A 19,061-nucleotide genomic window follows, 5' to 3' on the forward strand; every position below is an offset into this window, starting at 1 on the left:
GGATTTCACATATATTTTTATTTGGAATTAGGACCTTGGATACATCATATAAAATATTATAAAATATACACTCTTAAACATAGAAATGCTCCATGTTAATAAATAAATATAAATATTTGGATTTGTGGGTTTGACATCTGTTTAATTCCCAAATACAGCTGTCGATTCCACATGTAATTTTTTTTTCTCAATTGTGTGAAATAAAACCCGCATGTTTATTTTTTTTATTATATACTTTGGTATTATTGATTTACTATCATAATAATTAATTGGATAAATGGGAATTATTATTATTATTAAAAAAAAAAGAGAGAGAGAGAGAAAAGCCATGTTTGATGTATATATAGATTATCGATTCGTTTTCTTGCTTTTATTCGTCTTCTTTTCTCTTGAATATTAATATTATAAATTTTTATTTAAAGAAAGATAAAATATGTTACAGATTTTATATTATATTATGTAGGTTACTAATGAATGCCATTCACAATCCTACGGTGATAATAATAAGAATGGTAATAATAACGCCAACACCAAACCACAGTAAGAGTAACAACAATAAAGATGCCGGTTCTCTCTCTTTTTTTTTTTTTTTTTTCTGTAGCTGTAACAGAAAGAGAAAAAAAAACCGCGGCTTAAAGAAATAAGGATTAGTCTGACCAGAAACTGAATTAAAGAAAGCCTCTTTTGTTAATTTGTTCCATAGAAAAGGACACAAGATTTCAATTTAATTTAATTTAATTTAATTTAATTTTTGTCTCTCTTGGCTGTTGTTGGTGTGCAAAAAAAAAAAAAAAAAAAAAAAAAACAGTAAATAAAATAAAATAAAGACAACCAATAAAAGTACACGCCATAACTTTTTCTTATGAAATTCCATTTTGTCTTTATGTTTCTTGTACCTTTTTTATCCTAAGAGAGAGGATGATTGGTGGTTGATAAAAAAATATGTATGTAATATATATATATATATATATTTCTTTCTTTCTTCTATATGTACAAATCACACGCATAAAATTAAAATAACATCGTAGGTTGTAAAAATATTCGGAATCTTCTTTTAAAAGAGTCAAAGATTTATCTGGCCTGACTTGTTTGATTTCTTGATGTCTCTCTCTTTAAATGGCAACACTGCTCAATCTACACACTATACTACACTAACACTATTAATAAAAATAATATAAATATAAATATAATTGGCTTCTAACGAATTCAATTTTATAATAAATATATCTTTTTTTATTTATTTAATAGATAGTAAAAAAAAATAAAAAATAAAAAAAATGGAGTAATACAAGTACACAGGTACAAATATATACATACACATAAAAGAAAAAATAAATATTAAATCAAAGCATTTGCAAGATTCTTATAAAATCTTACCAAAACAAAGAACATTTGATCAAATTACTATGAATTTTGTATAAAAAAAAAAAGAGAGAGAGAGAAAGATAGTTGTATATATAATTATCATCATTATTACACTTTGATAATATTGTATCAGATAATATTAAATAGTACTGTTGTTATTGTTACTGAGTGGATATTGATATGGATTTTAATCTAGTTCATTTTCCAACTATAGTGTGTGTGTGTGTGTTTGGATTTAATATATCTTAGGCTTGTATACTATAGAAATGACATCAAATAACCAGTTTGATACATGTTTTAATACTGTTTTTTCTTTCTTTCTTTCTGCTAAGCCCAAGCTATCCTTTTTATGTGTCTATTGTGTGTGTGAATTGGTAAATTAGTATTATTTGCTTATGAACTATATGGCTTTATTTATTTATTATTATTTTTGGAGAGGAGATATATTGAATATTTTGTTCAAATAAATGCGGATTGAGCAAGTGTTAATTATACCTACATATCATGTACCTGCGCAAAGTCCAACAAGAAATAAACAAAGAAGACGCTAACATAGCTACATAGCTACACAAATGAGCAAATACGCCCTCGTCCTGGCCCCTCCTCCTCCCTTTCTTTTTTTTTGTTTTGCCTCACATTCCCTTTCTTTTCTTCTTACCCTATCATCTCCCATTTCCTCCTCTCTTCTCTTACCCTGTAGGAATAGGGAATGGGGAAAAAAAAGGGTTATATATCAAAAGAAGGTTTGCATGAATGCATTTAGTTTCCCTTTATAAATTTGTTCTTTTAAGGCTGTCAACTTTTATATACTATGCTTTTTTATTGGCTGGAATAAAAACAAAAAAAAAAAAAAGGTAGAAATGAGGGGAGGCATAAATGTGGGGTTTATTCTTTATTTTTTCTAGTCTTTTTGCAATTAGCTTTAATGTTCATAAAGGGGATTTTACAACAATTGCAAGGGTCTTTTTTGTGTATCTATATAAATATAAAGTATGCCCGTTTGTTTGCTATGTATTTGTTAGTCTATTTTTAAAAAAAAAGATATAGCAACAAACAAGAAAAGGTTCATTCCGGAAATGGTATTCTTCTATTGATCTATTGATAGAGGCAATACATTAAATATCCTTTTTTATTTGTTTTAGCAAAAATTGAAAATACATAAATAATATGCATGGAGTATATAAGAAAAGGAAAGCTAATCCATCAACCATTCATGTCCTACTCCAGTAAAATCGACTCTGCATAGTCCTGATACTGCTCCACTCGCAAGCCAAGGAGAAGCAAATCTATTAGGGTTCCAGGCAACCTATTTATTTCAATCAATCAATCAATCAATCAATCAATCAATCAATCAGTTGATAAAGACTTACTCTGCTTATGAGATAATAAGCTTCGACAAATCGGTTACGTGTAGGAAGAAACTTGTTAAAATCACATTCCTGCAAAATAAATAATAATAAGAAAATCATGCTATCATTTGTATATAATGTTTATTACCATAGCACGAACGCCATCTACATAAGTATACTTGTTTGTATCTTTATCATAAAGCAGTGCGTAGACCATTCTTTGAGTTTGTTGCTATAAGAATATAAATAAATAAAGAGTAAATATATGCATATAATGCATCTCTATGTATGTACGGAATGAATGACTTTTTTTTTTATTTACCATTCCTTTTCTTCGAAGTTGATGTACATTGAGGATTCGAACCATTCCATCTGCACTCGAGGCAGCAAGGAATGTGTGTGGCTCGCAAGTGCTCATGTCCCACAATTTCCCAACACTGTCGAAAAAGCGAGTGCCGGTTTTGAAATAATCAGTATTGCCTGTGTGCGTAGCATGCAACATATTATCTGCATCATTGTGACAGATATTATCTGATTGTGGCATCCATACAGCTTTATACATAATAGCTACACAAATTTATTTATTTTTAAAAAAAAAAAAGATTTGAGAAGTTTGAGTGATTAAACTTTATTTTGTATTATTATTCAAACTTACCTCTTGAACGTGCAAAAGTCATGTTGATAAAAGGATCTTTAGAGTTGCAGATCTTCATATAGCCGTCCAGACTAGTACTGATGTATTCAACCGGATCTACCATGCCACGCCAAACCAGACCACTGATTGCAGAATCATGAACAATCGTGTTCAAGATAATACTATCCGATTGAGCCGCCTTGTCGTCTTTCTTTAATCCCTTTTTCAAAGCCGTCTTTGCATCCCAGATAATAATTTGTCCTAGATATTTTTTTTTATTTTTATTTTTATTTATTTATTTATTTATTTAATTATTTTGGTTATAAATTCTCACCAGAATAGGTACCACAGGATATACGAGAATCTCCAGCCCATGAGAGAACAGTGGGTTTAATGGCTGGGGCATGGAATACACACCGAGCCTCTCTGATCTGCACTTTATTTATTTATTTGATATTGAATTTTTTTTTGTTTTTTTTTTTATTATTATTTCGTTGTGCTTACTGTAAACTGTTTGTGAGTCTTTTACTTTCGGGTGGAGTGCTCTGATGGCCTCTGGATGTGGAATAACCAAAGCTCGAGGCATTGAATCGCCAAATGCTGCAGCCAAGATACCCAGTTTTGGCAGCACATTTGGATCAGTACTTTCTACAGTCTTTTAAATATAAACATAAATATAAATAAAGACAAATAAAGATTATACCTCTTCATAGGCACCGTATGGACACCATTTTGCATCAATTACAACACCATAGTCATGAAGTAAACACATATCAAGCACAGGTACTCTCTGGGCTCCTTTGACAGAAAGATCAAAGCGCCAGATTTGGATACAATTGAGATATGATCCGGTTGGTTGGTGTAAATCAAGAGAGTGTAGTTCAGGATATGGAGACTTGTAGCCAGCAACGGCAAGATAATGAATATCCGGATGGCTATCTTTTGATGGTGTCTTTGGACAGAAATCAAGACTCCAGATTGAACAGCCGGTATTCAATACAAAGCCCTTTTTGTAATCCATATAACTATCTACATTTTAGCCAAAAGATTAAGTAAAACACTAAATATAAATAAATAAATAAATAAATAAATAAATTTACCTAAGCATACTGATTCTCTGGTCTTTATCTTGATATTTGCTTTGGTTGATATACCCACAGTGACATCAATAGGTTCTGTTTCTTCTGGTAGATAAGCAAGTGCTTCACTTGTAAAAATATTATTTTATTTTATCTTTATTTCTTAAAGAGGGTTGGATAATAAACTCTGCAATAAACATAAATTATTTGGCTAACCTGTGAGAGACGACTTTGTAATCAGTTGCTAATGCATGTACATTGTCATAAGTTGTGTATTGGCCATCCAGAAGATCCGGCAAGAGACGTTCTTTTGCTGGACCTTCATAGTCAGTTTCAATCGATGATCCTGGTGTTTTGCTTCTAAAGAGTCTTTCTACCGTCAACTTTTTCTTTTTTGGTAGTGTTTGTGATGTCATTTGTCTCTCTGTGATGTACAATGTACAATATAATATGTGTGTTTATAGATGGATATAATATTTGACGTGTTGTCTGTGTATTGTATATATGATTTACAATACAATAAATAACTATATTATAAAATTATAAACGAATAGTGTTGTAGTATTGTATGTCAAATATAATTTTATTCATTCAATCAAAGTGACTTGCAAAAGTTGAAATAATTTTTTTTTATTGTATAAAAGATTGTTGGGTTCAAAATAAATAAATAAATAAATAAAAACACCACTTTTGATTTCATTTTCTTCTATTCTTTCTTTCTATTATTCTTCTTTTTGGCTTGATGATTTTGTTCTTTACATGAATTAATGATAGCAAAAAAATAAAATAAAATGCTGTTTTGTAATGGGTAAGCAAATCATTTCTTTTTCTTTTTTTCTTTATATAAAACCAAAACCCACAAGTTTTGTCAGGTGGATCATCGAGTTTACTTTCTTTTCTTTATTTTCTCTCTCTTTTTCTCTTTTGAGCCAAAGAACAGAAGATGTAAAGAAAAGATAAAAAAACTCAACTTACCAGATGGTTCACCGTTACACTCGTGGAATAATAAAAATGGTCGTCTCGACTGCCGGCCTACTGTTCTAGCGGGCTTGCGACTGAGATGGCTTCGCTTCAATAGAGTTGAAGCCGGTTCTTTTACGGTGAAGTCACCCTAAAATTTTGTGGCCGTCTTCTTAGTTATGAAGCAAACATCTTTCTCTTTAAAAAAAATTTTTTTTTTATTTATTTTATTATGAAATGTAAAGAAAAAAAAAAAGCTCATTTTGTCTTTATAGGTCCTTTTTTTCCCATCAACTCATCAAAATGAAAACAAGCCACACTACACTGGAAAGAAGAGAGATAGATAGATAGATAGATAGATAAAAAATTAATTAATTAATTAGCTGTAATTTTTCTTTTATTTCAATGAAATAAAAATAATAAAAAATTGTTTATTTATTTTCTCGGCCCTTGCATAAAATAAGGAATTTTGTATTTATATATATATATATATTTTAAGTATTTCCCTATCTATATTCAAGGTGTGTGCCTGTTTATGAGTCTGTGCTGTTTGTCTTTCTTGATTGAGTGAATGAATGGGTTGGCGTTCGTTCATATGTTGTGCTGTTTTGAGTGCTTTACTTGTTTGTGCCTGTGCTTGTGCTTGTGTTTGTGTTTGTGGTTGATTATTTATACATACAAAATTACAATAATAGTAATAAATATATATAGAATAACGAATACACGATTGTCACCCATTTTTTTTTTATTTTATTTTATTTATTTTAAACTACAATATAAAATATAAAAAATATTAAGCAATCGGTGCACCTGTAATCTGTACAACACTCAAAAATCCCAATAAAGAAAGAACGGGATACGTCAAGATTTAATTTTTTTTTTCTTTTTATTATATATTTCTTTACTGTTGTCTTTATTTATATACAAAATATACAAAATATATATATATTTGCCACTCGCACGCACACAGATAGCACATTCTCTCTCTCTCTTTTTTTTTTTTTTTTTTTTTTTTTTTAAAATAAATAAATAAAAGATCCAAGTTTATCTACAAAAGCATCAAAACACAAAGTTCTTTTTCTTCTTCTATTTTTTATTTCTTTCTTCTTTCACTCACCTTTCTGTTAAACGATTGCCTAACTTTGTATGCCATTGTCACTGCACAACTACGACACCCAACCATGGTCCCTAACCAATGTACCCGAATTAAAGTCTCTGCTTACCTTTCCAGTCCACCAAATTGAGATTCCAGACGACTGCCTAGATGGCGGAACAGACAGCGACACCTCATCAAGAAAATCGGATTCAGGAATGGACATCGTCGCAGCAATCCCAACCTCACAAACCAAACCCAACACACAAACATACACCAATGACTCTCTGAGTGATATCATTTGTGGCGAGAATATTATGCACCACCATCAAGAGGATGTCAATAATAATAATATTCTTATCTCAGATCAATCGATTGAATTCAAATCTGACCTCTTGACCACAATGCCGAAACCGCCCTATTCACACCAATTGGAATCAAACCACACCACAACCAACACTGCCCATAGTCATAGTCATAGCACTCAAAAGCCTTTTACAGTCAAATCAAAAAAGGACACGCCTGATGTATTATGGTAAGTCCTTTTTTTTTATATTTATTTATTGTTATCTAATTATATATATATTTAAAAAAAAATATTATTATTATATTAGGGTTCCTGCAAATAAACATCCTCAGATCGCCCCAGCCGAGTACGCTACTTGGATAAAGACCCACGATCACATACAATCAAAAGGTGCAGATGTTCGTCGCCAACGTTCCAAATTATCGGCATCTTTTGTGACCGCCACTGATTCTCAAATCACTTTGGACAATACAACCATCTCAATCAACAATGGTATACATACATACATACATACATACACAGTGCATTCAGCCACAGCATTAAAATCAATCAATCAATAAGTGAATGAAACTAAAGTAAATCTTATTTTATTTGCTCTAGAACCTTTGGACGATTGTGCACATCCACCTCGGGTACTGTGTCATTCAGCCCCACCTGAATCTGCAGGGGCTACCTTAAAAGTACAATCAACGCCAGACCTATTAACCTCAAATTCTTCTTCTTCTTCTTCTTCTTCTGCTGCTGCTGCTGCTGTTGCTGTTGCTGCTTCTTTGAATACAAATGCAGATGCAGATACAAATGCAGATGCAAATGCAGATGCAAATATAAATGTTGCTGATTCATTTGTTGATACTGCTGCTGCTTTTATTACCTATGGCGAATTGGCTGACTGGGCTACAGCGGTTTCCGAGTGGGCAGACAAAGTAGAACAAGATAATGTAGAACAAATAGAAAACCCAAAAAGTGATGAAAATCTTACCCCCCAAAAAAGTATTACATGTGAGCAAGTGGATCTATCCCGATTACACACACCCATCCATATTCATACAGACTCCCGCCCACCGTTACACCGTCCAGTGTCTGCACCTCCACTATCAACATCATCCACATCATCCACATCATCAACCTCATCAACCTCATCCACATCCTCTACATCAACCTTTTGTTCTGATTCTACATCATTGCCATCACAATCATCACAATCATTGGATTCAGTGTCATCTGGCCCAAATTCATCCACAACCTTATTAAACTCATCATCGTCTCTATCCAGTAACAATACACCGACATCCTCATGCACGTCTATATCAACATCAGCCTCATTAAACACAGAGAGTACAGAAATCCTGGTCCGCAAACCTAAAAACCTCTGTCGCTCCTTTTCTGACCGTCTCTCGATTTCAACTCACTCCAAATCATCTTCTGGCCTCCAATGGCTTAAAAATATCTTTTCCGAAAAAAACAAGGCCGTCCTCGGATCTCGTCCACCCTCAATACACTCAATACACTCAATCGAGACCAAAAAGTCAAGAAACAGCTATGCCAACAACAAGAAAAATATTAATGATAATGATAATGACAAAACACAGTTGCTACAAACTAGCCCTAAAAACAATGAACCAAAGAAAAAAGGTGGGTTGGCGGCCTTCTTTTTCCCTATTCTTCGGAAACCACCCGCCCCTTCAAAGTCAAGGCCAACAATACCCAAGAGCCGTCCGGTATCCTACGCATCAACAATCGCCAACCCAAGCACCTATCGACAGATACCGGTGTACGGAGGAAGCAACCGGCTGGCAACCCACGTCGAACGTGCCATGTACCGGCTCTCGCACAAGAAACTGACGAGTACCAGCAGTATCCGCCGCCCGCTTCACGACCAAGTCCTTATATCCAATCTGATGTTCTGGTATCTGTCGATCGTCAGCCCCAACTATACACCATCCCATTCCACGACCTCCAACCACACCAATCATCAAACGACCACCTATTATCCTCGTCGTAGACCACAATACAACGCTAACAACAACAACAGCGGGGGTATTATTATTATTGGTATGGGTACTGCTGCTGATGTTCCTCCTCATCACAGACCTGGCGCGAGTGCCAATAGCCTTGGAGTCACTGGAACAATCCTGAATCGTAAAAAGAAAGAAGATCGCTACAAACCAATCCCAAACATCCAATACACCAAACCAACTCCTCCTCCACGCAAGACACCGATCCGAACAAAAATGGCCAATGACCTTTACACTACTTGTAATGATTACAATACTACCAACCTTAATAGTGTCCGTACTCCCCGTACATATCCCTACACCCATAATAATTCTAATTCTAATGACAAGGATAATGAAGACAATGAGGAGGATGAGGAGGATGATGAACTAGCATTAGTGTATTATAAAAACAGACATCAAAATCATACATCATAAAAAAAAACACCTATACATGTATATATTAAATATATAAAAGTTGTATACCATTACTTTTACAACTCTATGTATACAATTATATTAATCCTTCTTTTCATTTTACTTTAATTTGCTTTCTAATATATATATATATATATATATATATATAAATACATACACTCACTCGACTACTTTATTTTTTTATTTTTTTTTACAATTTTTCTTTATCATGGTCAATTTCCTGTTTGGTTATCAATACCCATGGAGATACCTATATTTCTTCTTTCTTTTTCTTTTTCTTTTATATATATATATATTTTTTTATATATATTTTTGCATAATAAAATCATATTAATATCAAAGCAAAGAACAAGTAAAGAAGAAAAACAAAACAGAAATCTTAATTTTTTGAAACATTACATTGGACTTCAATATGAATGCCCTTTTTTGTATATATATATATTTTATCTGGCTGAGCGCCAAAAGATTTTTCCCAATAAAAAAAAAAAAAAAAAAAAAAAGCACACACACATATGTAAATGACGTAAAATAAAATATAGGGTTTACATATGTATGTATATTAGAGTGTGTATATATACTTCTTCTTCTTCTTTTTGACTAGAGTGGACTGTAGTGGACTGTAGTGGAGTTGAAAAGAAAGAAGAAAGAGAGGGAATAGAGGGAGGTAAGAAAGGGGGAGGGAGTAGGAGGAGGAGTTGTGAAGTAATAAAATAAAATAATTAATAATATTATTATACAATATTTTGTATTTGTATTATAATTTCATTTTATTGTTATTACTATAGCTATTTTTATTTTATTTTATTTTATTTTTTCTATTGTTATTTATTTTTATTTTTATTTTTTTTTGGTAATCCATCCTTCATCATGGGTAATAGTGCATCCAAGAAGAGCAGCAAGAAAGATAGACGTGCGACAAAGAGCATGCCCCCGCCCACTCGGCTGGAGCATCATCTTGCACCAGACAATGAAAACAGCACAAACACCACACACTCCGTGAGCTCTATCCTCATCACCTCACAACACCGCCAATCCCTACCTGCCCGATCTGGATCAACTCAACAACAACCATCCGCACTCTCAGCCCTCAATCCAGACTACCCTGTTCACAACAAAGACATACCCAAGATCCTTACCTCTCCTCCCACATCCGCCGGCTCAGACGACCAGACCAATCAACAGCAGAACCAAGACACTGTGCATGCCCAGGATCCTTTTCATGGCAAGGTGGCCCATCCTCAGCAACACAAGCTTCTTTCGCAATCAGACTTCTGGCCCCCACAGCAGCCGAATGGAACCAATGCCGGAGGTTCACAGACCCTGGGCTCAGATACCCTAGACGTCGACGCTAACCAACTCACGGTTGGATCGATCAACCAACTGACGGCCACATCTATGGCCAGTGTCGGTGCACGCTATGCAACAACTGCCCAGATTGACGACTACATCTCTCGTCTCCTTGAGGCCGGATACACTTCAAAAGTGCCAAAGCAACTCTGTCTCAAGAACGCCGAAGTCAATGCCATCTGTCGCACCTCTATGGAAATCTTCCTTAGTCAGCCGGTATGTAACAATAACAATAACAAATTCATAATCTAACACTTGATACTTAACAATTTAATTTTTTTTTTAAAAAAAAAAAAATATATATATATAATGCTTCGTTTTGATATAAACGATACATAAAGTCGTTATTGGAGTTGTCACCTCCAGTAAAGGTTGTTGGAGACACTCATGGTCAATACACTGATTTGATCCGACTATTTGAAATGGGTGGATTCCCTCCAAGCTCAAACTACCTCTTTCTCGGTGATTATGTCGATCGTGGCAAACAAAGTCTGGAAACCATGCTTCTATTGCTGTGCTACAAGATTAAATATCCCGAAAACTTCTTTTTGCTGCGCGGCAATCACGAATGTGCCAATGTTACAAAAGGTATATTAAACCATACAAGGAATATGGTGGTGATAATGAATATACATATCCTATGTATTTGTTACAAAAGAAAGAGAAGGAAGCCATTATCATCATTGTTGTTATTTGGGGGGATTTTGTGTGGGGTTATAATGTTTGACAAGCTCAAAAACCAAAAAAATTAAACTAGTAATACAAAATGATTAACAACAACAACAAAAAATATATATATTCTTTTTTGATTTTGATTTTAGTGTATGGATTTTATGATGAATGCAAGCGACGATTGAGCCCAAAGATGTGGCGTACATTTATCGACGTCTTCAATACCCTGCCCATTGCTGGCCTGGTAGCTGGAAAGATCTTCTGTGTTCACGGCGGCCTGTCTCCATCGCTACACAACATGGATGAGATCCGCAGTATCCAACGCCCGACAGATGTACCAGATTATGGACTGCTCAATGATCTGCTCTGGGCCGATCCTTCAGAAGTCACGGTCGACTGGGAAGACAACGAGCGCGGTGTGTCCTATTGCTTTGGTAAGAAGGTGATCAACGAGTTCCTGGCCAAGTTCGATCTCGACCTTGTGTGTCGTGCGCACATGGTGGTCGAGGATGGATACGAGTTCTTCAACGACCGTACATTGGTCACCGTCTTCTCCGCCCCAAACTATTGCGGCGAGTTTGACAACTTTGGTGCAATCATGAGCGTCAGTGAAGAACTCTTGTGTAGCTTTGAGCTCCTCACACCTGCAGACCACCCACTTGCAAAAGAGCGCCTGAAGAATAAGAACAAAAGGTAAGATATAAATCTATGGAAATTGAAGACTTGGAAAATCTTCATATATACTAACTGTCATCTTAACCTATTCTCATGCTCTATAGTGCAATTACTCAGGGAAGTCGATAAAAAAAAATTCACCAACCCACACATTTTTCTTTTTCTTCTTCTTCTTTTTTATACAAACCCACCTCTTTACCTCTTTACCTCTTTACCTACACAGAAAGAAAGAAAAGAAAGAACAAGATACAATACACCTTACACAATTACATGTATATATGTATCTATCTATATATCTATCTATCTATCTATCACACCAAACCTTTTTACTTTTTTTTTTTTGAATTTTTTTCTGAAAAGAAAAAAAAAAAGAATATATATCACTACTACTATTACTTTTATTACTTTTATTACTACTATTATTTTTATTTTTATTTATTATTTGTTTTTTATTTTTACTTAATATACAGACCCATATACAAAACACACATCTATATATTAAATTGAATTTATACTGAATTCCAATGGCCTACCTACCTATCTGTGTGTGTATTAGGTAGGAATACGTAAAATTTTCTTTATAAAAAGAAAGAATAATATCTGATTTAACCTTTTCTTCTTTAAATAAATAAATAAATAAATAATAGTAAAATAGGTTATCTTTATAGAATTGATAGAAGGAAGGAAAATGAAATCTTATTTTAAAATCAAGTATTTCAGAATCACATATTTTATTGTATTGTACACTTATTTGCATGCACCAAATACATAAAGTACAAGTCTTTTCGAACACACAAGATATACATATAATAATATTTCTTGTTTATTCATTTCCTTAATAGAGCACAACTGAACGAATTACTAAAGAGGGAAGCGATTTAACCCTATCTATGTACTCAGACCTTGCTCTTCTTGATAATACACAAAAAAAAAGAAATTATATAAATAAAGTTTCTTTCTTTATTCTTATTCAATTGCATGCTTTTGATATCCATGTATTGTGGTTTCGAGCGAAATTATTAATAATTATATACATTTTACCGGAGACACTTCCGGTTACACATTTCTATCAAACTGCTTCCTTTTATATAATTATCTAATTATATTTTGAGTAGCTTTTGACAGTTACAATCTGGTCATGCAAGATATACATATTTAGATAGATAGTTTTTTTTTTATAAAGAAAGGGATGGGCGTTGATCTTCGTCTACATTTATAGCCTTTCCCGTTATCTATACCAACAAGAGATATAACATAGAATTTGTTGCAGAACACCGTGCTCTATCTGTGTTTGGTGTTTGGTTTGTCAAGAGTATGGCTGCAGCTTTAATGGTTTGTAAGGAACATCTAAAAATAACTGTCTATCTATCTATCAATCAATAAATCAATTTAGTTATATATTTATAAGTCAATGTCGATACCAAAATGGAGTTGCATCGACTCCTCTATAGTTTGCCTTTGATTTTGATTATATCAAACCTGTTTGTTTAAATAAATAAATAAATAAATATATACTTCCCCCCCCTTGAAAAACAGAAATAGCAAAAAAATGCAAGCCTCACAAGTGCGCTGTTTTGAGGTAAAAGTCGGGTAACCTAATAAAAAAAAACATAGTCCATTGACCTTTTGTTCATCAAATCAGCCACTCGTTATTTATTCCATGTGTTACTCTATCTAACGATCTCTCTCTCTCTCTATACTTATTTATTTATTTTTACTATCATTATTCAATTGAATAAACTGGTTCAAAATAAATTAACTGACTGACTAATTGTATCTATTCTTTCTTAAAGAAATAAATAAGCTTATCCCTGTAATAGAGAGACCGATACTTGAAATAGTTCCAGCTATATTTACTATACAGGAAAGGCAAAACATTAGTGCAGAGCATCGCAACTTTTTTGGTCCTGGGGATTCCTACCTGCAACTAAGCATGATATCAAGTCTCCAACAAGTCCATGACTGTGAAAAATTTCTGATAAATTGATCTGAACAAAGATACAAACGGGTTGATATTCATAAGAACAGACTATATATATATATATATATATATATTATCTTAATTTATCCACATCAAGGTTCTGCAGTATTAACATTTTACGTTCATAAGCCTTTGATTGTCAACGGCTGGCTTAGAATATACAGACAGTCGCGTAATGTTGCAAGTGCTTAGAACATTTATTCTTGATCTGCGACCAAGTCTGTACCTTCCTGTTGCTGGGATATCTTAGGCTGTTAACTCGGCGATGGTCTGTTCCGGAACAACCGGGACATTGACTAGAAACAGTGTTCACGTCCATAGTCACAATCTCTTCTTCTTATTCGTCAAGGATAATGAACAACACAGTACCTTTGTCGATTCTCATTCTCAAAGCAACAGTTAAATATGCCAGTGTTGCAATAAAATAAATAAATAAATTAAAATCTGCATTTTCTGCTTAATTATAATAATGAGTATTAAGTAATTTATTGATTAATAATTTAGTGTTTCATCTGCTATTCTCTGCAGAAGATTCTTCAGTAAACCTAAACATGATCATTCTTTTCTGAGGAACATCAAGAGTAACTTTTTCTTGTTCAATGGGAAAAGTGCGTTGGATCTATGGATATGGCCAATCAAGCTGCATAAAAGTCATGATAGTCTGCCATTCTGAGGGTGTCTTAAAGGCATCACAAGTATGAGAGGATTCAAATAGAATTGAAACAAAAGTATATGCGGTGTATGGGAAAAAGGAAAGAGATGGAAATGAAGAATATAATAAAATCGATCCAAGCAAGGGCGCTTAAACAAAACACATACACATACATCTATCTTTACCAAGCACACTTGGGTTGATTTTATTGCATTTTCCCATCCATTGTACATACTCTTGTCTCAACTCTATTCTAATTCACTCATCATTTTGAAGCCTTCAAGACACCCACAAGAATTATTGACTATCATTATGAGTGACTAAGTATGGACTAATACAATTGCTTGACATCAAACTCTAAAATAATGATTTTAATTGTTAAAATGACTGTAGAATTTTGTGGATCTTTGTGTCTGAATATTGTGCACACACGTATATATAATGTGCGGGTGTAGCGAATTATCCTCCTGCAAGAAAAAGAAGAAACACTTTCTTTGTCTTTTTTTTTTTGTTGGTGGTTGTCTCTCTGCTTTTTAATGTAAAAGATATATATATATATTAGCCGATGTTTATTCTGCCTTTAGGAATCGTTCGTAAGTATCTCGAGTACATTCGCCACCTTTCCGTGGATCGAAATAGAACTTATAACAGCTTCCATCAGCACAGATTGCTAATAACAATATATGTTAGGTACGGGCGCAATAAATATTGTTATAAGCCTACCAAGAATAGTGTTCTTCTGGTCTCCAAATGCTACAATACATCGGCTCTCGGTAACTATTTTGGCATGAGCAAAACTCCATTCACTACTAAAGTATTTTGGAAGGAGATCCTTCATAAAGCTTAGACTACTTCCTCGATTTCCAGAGTGAGTGAGACCAAAGTGAGAAGGTGATTGGGAAGGGTTGATGACAACTTCGCCATAGGTGGGCCCGCGTGGTCTGTGATCGCACATGGTTACAACTGAAGGATCAAGGTTAAAGACGTGAATGGTACCCTTGTCCGAAGACACACACAGGCGGGTAGATTCTTGGTTGAATGCTATGGAGAATATCTCTGCCCGATCCATGCCTCTTCTGAGCTCATTCAAGAGAGTTGCCGTGGCAGTATTAAATACTCGAATAAGAGTGCCTTTATCGCTAGCCGTAGCACATTTAGAGCCATCATGGTTAAGTGCTATACAGCTTAATTTGCCTGAATGTGCTGGGATCAGACTAACATTCACGGTCTGTCTGGCAGTTATAGTAGCAGCAGCGACTGATGTGATGATAGCTGGTTCACCTAAATTAGAGCGATATGGATCGTCTGTTGATGATAATGGTCTGCTGAAATCGAGTGAATCAAGGTCGATAATCTTGAGATGTCCTCTTTGCTGTCCAGGGATCACCAGGACCGCGTGGTTTTGAGACGCGGATACGGCTGCAAGACCTATTATATACAAGATTATATATATATATATATATGTGTGTGTGTGTGTTGTAAATGCATAAAACAATGTTAGAATATGGAAACAAAATTTGTTTATTATCTTACCCTTCTCGTTATCTGCTGTCTCAAATGTATGCAGGAGTTGAGGATGAATACTGAAATGATAAACAAACACCTTGTTTGCCAGGACGACTGTCAATCTATTGCAAAAAGGAAGAGGGGAACATGCCTGAGTATGAAAAAAGGAAGCCCAGGATAACTCAGCATTCAAGCAAAAAGAAAAATAGAAGAAGAACTATCGTAAAGCCAAACTTCACCTCTCTCTTCGCAGCTTTGCATTCTTTACTTCGCTCTTGTATTCCAATTCGACTACCGGCTTTCCCTTGATACTATCCCAGATCACAACTTTGTTAGGAGGATAGCGAGGGTTTCGTCCTCCTCCAACAAGTGCTAGGTAATTCGTCCGATATAGCATCTCAACTAACGCAACCCCGCCATCACCCGTCTCTACTCTGCTTTGTTAGTTTTTAAACTATAGAACTTCAATATATTTTTTTTAGAAAAAAAAGAGAGAGAGAGACAATTAACCTCACCATTACGGGCTTGCTCAATGAGAGGATCGCAGTTATAAACACGGAATCCTTTGTCGAGACCAATAGCAAAGCAGCCAAAGTCTTGGTTAAACCCAGCGTAGAGTAGACCAGGTGCGTCATGAGGACTTGAAGATGTACGTGTCAAGTTCATTGCAGCTTCAAAAAAAAACAGGGTTGTAAAAAGAGAATAAAAGAGTAAGAAAGAGGCTACTATGCGTAGTCCCTCTTTTGGTCACGCAACAGACACCGGCCAGAGACGAGTCACTCGCTCCACATGATGACAAGGACGATTTGTACGCTGTATTCACCAAGTGTTTAATATATATATATTTTTATTACTATTTTTAAAATTATATATTTATATATTTGAATGAATTAATGATATTATTGGTATGCTTTACTACTTTTATTTATTTATTTATTTTATTATTCTTCTTCTTCTTCTTCTTCTTGGTCGATTTCATATTCCATAGCAATATCCCAACGAGCACCTGGTGCACGAGCGCTGATATATTTAACAAAGCGTAAAACACCTTCATCTCTTAATACAATTGCCATCTCATTCCACCCAGCTGGCATAGTTAGTAGTGCTCCATCATCCTCTGAAGAAGCCTTGTAGATTGCAGGATCATCCTGTCCCTCATGAGGTGCCATGTAGCATTCATACCCTCCATATTCACCGCTCTCCCACTGTTCTGCCGCAGATTCTGTGGGACAAGTGGCTAAACAAAGTGTAATATCCAAAACACTTCCCTTGGAGTGTGCGGTCGCAAGAGTGTAATCATGACCGGGTCGGAACCGGCGAGTCATTCCCCGGCAACCAATTGGAAGCAGCTGGCTCACCGTTGCTAGCCATCGTCGGAACGCCCCACTTTGTAACTTGGATTGTAGACCATTCAAGTTAGATGTGGATGTCGAGCGGAGGAACCGTTGGCGGACAGGCGGACCATTTGCAATCCAATCTTTATGTATTCCAGAACCATGAGGGGGCATATTACTGGTTGTGAAGCCATCCTGTTGGTCTTGGTCTAGACAATGCTTTTTGAGAGATTCGGCTAGATCTGGTCGCAGAATATCCTTAAGCTGGACTGCAGAAGTGTCCATAAACCTTTCCGAGATCTGGCCGAGACATTTTGTTTCAAGATAAATAGGGTTCATCCACTCCGACAGTACTGATATATCTTCTTGTCCTAGTGCGCAATCTTGTTCTTCAAGAGGATCTTTATATAATACAAATGGTTCTTCTTCTTCTTCGGTCTAATATGATTTATGTATATATATATATATATGGTTAGGGCTGTCCTTTACTCTTTTACTTTTGGCTTTTAGTTTAAATTAATCTTACCTCGAGCATTTCAAGTGAGGATTTTTCGGCTGTTGTTTTGGTCTCATAGCCCTTTTCACCTAATTGTGGTACATGAAACCATCCTTGGATACTCAATCTTGATTTATTTTGTCCCACGACCTCTTCAACGGAGTGAAACGAATAACCCGGCAGTACAGTAAACATTGCAAACTGATTCCATTTAGGTGGTAATGATACAGTTGGCTCAATTGCCGGTGTACCTTTTGATACAACTGGATAGAGTTCAAGGGCACCGCCCCATGATGGATCCCACTCTTCATCTGGACTGGGCATATAAAGAATAAATGATACCCGTCGTGTTCCAATCACATCATCATGGTTGAGAAGATGACAGCCGCTATTGTAGGTATTGATTGACATATCGAACTTGCTTGGAGACAGAGGGCCGCAGCCGGTAACTTGGGATACAAAAGAACGGAACTCGTCGGAATAAATAGCGTTTCTTAATTCAAAAAGGTGCCTGAGCCTATTCTTTTCTTCCAACGGCAATCCATCCATGTTGACCAGATCACCCGTTTGATTGACCTTGTAGATATCAGTCTCTTTAAGCGTGAACCGTAGACTGGCTCCTATTTCTTCGTACACTTTACGCAGCAACTCATCATTCACCAGGCGCTCAATTGCACAATGTTTGTAAGGTTCTGATTCTTGACATGCTTTCTGGAGCCTGTCACGGTTCTGGGGATCCATAAGCCCTTTGTGAAACACTTCTTGAACTGTCTTGAACTTTTTTTCCGGAAGTTCCTGAATGGCTTCTGCCTTACGCTTTGTGGCAACGGTCATGATAAGCAAAGATATGAAGTTCAAAAAAAAAAGTGCAAGAAGGATAAAGAGAGATTGTTTATTTTATTAAAAAAAAATTTATGCTTATAAAGTATCTGCTAGATTTAGACTATTTGAAGAGATGAAAAAAAAATCAGGTTACTTTTTTTTCTTTTTCTTTCTTTCTTTTCTTAATTGTTTTCATTCAGAGCTTGAGCCTCAGCCATTGGTTTCTAATTTGAGTGTAAAGGAGGAATCGACTCATATTTTTATTTTTTGAAAAGACAACTCAATCATTTTCCAATAAAAAAAAAAAAAAAGATGTCTTATTGTGTGCTAAAGTCAAATATCAGTTTACTACCAAGT

General features: G+C 35.0%; 5 protein-coding genes across 5 annotated transcripts; 1 reads left to right on the top strand and 4 right to left on the bottom strand.

The window, feature by feature from the left end:
• Window positions 1-2,477: 2,477 nt before the first annotated feature.
• Window positions 2,478-4,940, bottom strand: PHYBLDRAFT_187025 (hypothetical protein). Its single transcript, XM_018439317.1, has 10 exons — window positions 4,644-4,940; window positions 4,449-4,555; window positions 4,052-4,377; window positions 3,853-4,003; window positions 3,683-3,784; window positions 3,370-3,609; window positions 3,037-3,281; window positions 2,863-2,946; window positions 2,736-2,804; window positions 2,478-2,671 (listed from the first exon to the last, which is right to left on the bottom strand). Exons 1-10 carry the CDS (start codon window positions 4,841-4,843, stop codon window positions 2,561-2,563), a joined length of 1,635 nt encoding a protein of 544 aa, XP_018291240.1. The 5' UTR covers window positions 4,844-4,940; the 3' UTR covers window positions 2,478-2,560.
• A 5,674-nt stretch (window positions 4,941-10,614) lies between these two features.
• PHYBLDRAFT_112997 (hypothetical protein) lies at window positions 10,615-11,935 on the top strand (the record flags this gene model as incomplete). Its single annotated transcript, XM_018428319.1, has 3 exons — window positions 10,615-10,782; window positions 10,908-11,154; window positions 11,388-11,935. The coding sequence occupies 3 exons, from the start codon at window positions 10,615-10,617 to the stop codon at window positions 11,933-11,935; spliced, it is 963 nt and encodes a 320-aa protein (XP_018291241.1).
• A 1,153-nt stretch (window positions 11,936-13,088) lies between these two features.
• Window positions 13,089-14,213, bottom strand: PHYBLDRAFT_168554 (hypothetical protein; the record flags this gene model as incomplete). The annotated part of the gene is made up of 4 exons (XM_018435892.1): window positions 13,089-13,145; window positions 13,429-13,508; window positions 13,835-13,942; window positions 14,057-14,213. The coding sequence occupies 4 exons, from the start codon at window positions 14,211-14,213 to the stop codon at window positions 13,089-13,091; spliced, it is 402 nt and encodes a 133-aa protein (XP_018291242.1).
• A 902-nt stretch (window positions 14,214-15,115) lies between these two features.
• On the bottom strand, window positions 15,116-16,718 carry PHYBLDRAFT_113015 (hypothetical protein; the record flags this gene model as incomplete). Its single annotated transcript, XM_018428322.1, has 6 exons — window positions 15,116-15,216; window positions 15,270-15,749; window positions 15,828-15,974; window positions 16,080-16,174; window positions 16,292-16,484; window positions 16,568-16,718. The coding sequence occupies 6 exons, from the start codon at window positions 16,716-16,718 to the stop codon at window positions 15,116-15,118; spliced, it is 1,167 nt and encodes a 388-aa protein (XP_018291243.1).
• A 278-nt stretch (window positions 16,719-16,996) lies between these two features.
• PHYBLDRAFT_97540 (hypothetical protein) lies at window positions 16,997-18,650 on the bottom strand (the record flags this gene model as incomplete). Its single annotated transcript, XM_018444024.1, has 2 exons — window positions 16,997-17,824; window positions 17,913-18,650. Coding segments are annotated over 2 exons (1,566 nt in total), but the record flags the coding sequence as incomplete, so codon positions are not given.
• Between the last annotated feature and the right edge of the window lie 411 nt (window positions 18,651-19,061).

The sequence above is a fragment of the Phycomyces blakesleeanus genome, assembly GCF_001638985.1.
Source record: "Phycomyces blakesleeanus NRRL 1555(-) unplaced genomic scaffold PHYBLscaffold_11, whole genome shotgun sequence".
NCBI lineage: Eukaryota > Fungi > Mucoromycota > Mucoromycetes > Mucorales > Phycomycetaceae > Phycomyces > Phycomyces blakesleeanus.

Coding starts and splice junctions, on each gene's coding strand:
- PHYBLDRAFT_187025 (XM_018439317.1), bottom strand. CDS start 4,843: ATGACATCACAAACACTACCAAAAAAGAAAAAGTTGACGGTAGAAAGA. Junction 4,378..4,448: donor CAGAGAATCAGTATGCTTAG/GTAAATTTATTT, acceptor GCTAAAATGTAG/ATAGTTATATGGATTACAAA. Junction 3,282..3,369: donor GACTTTTGCACGTTCAAGAG/GTAAGTTTGAAT, acceptor AAATTTGTGTAG/CTATTATGTATAAAGCTGTA.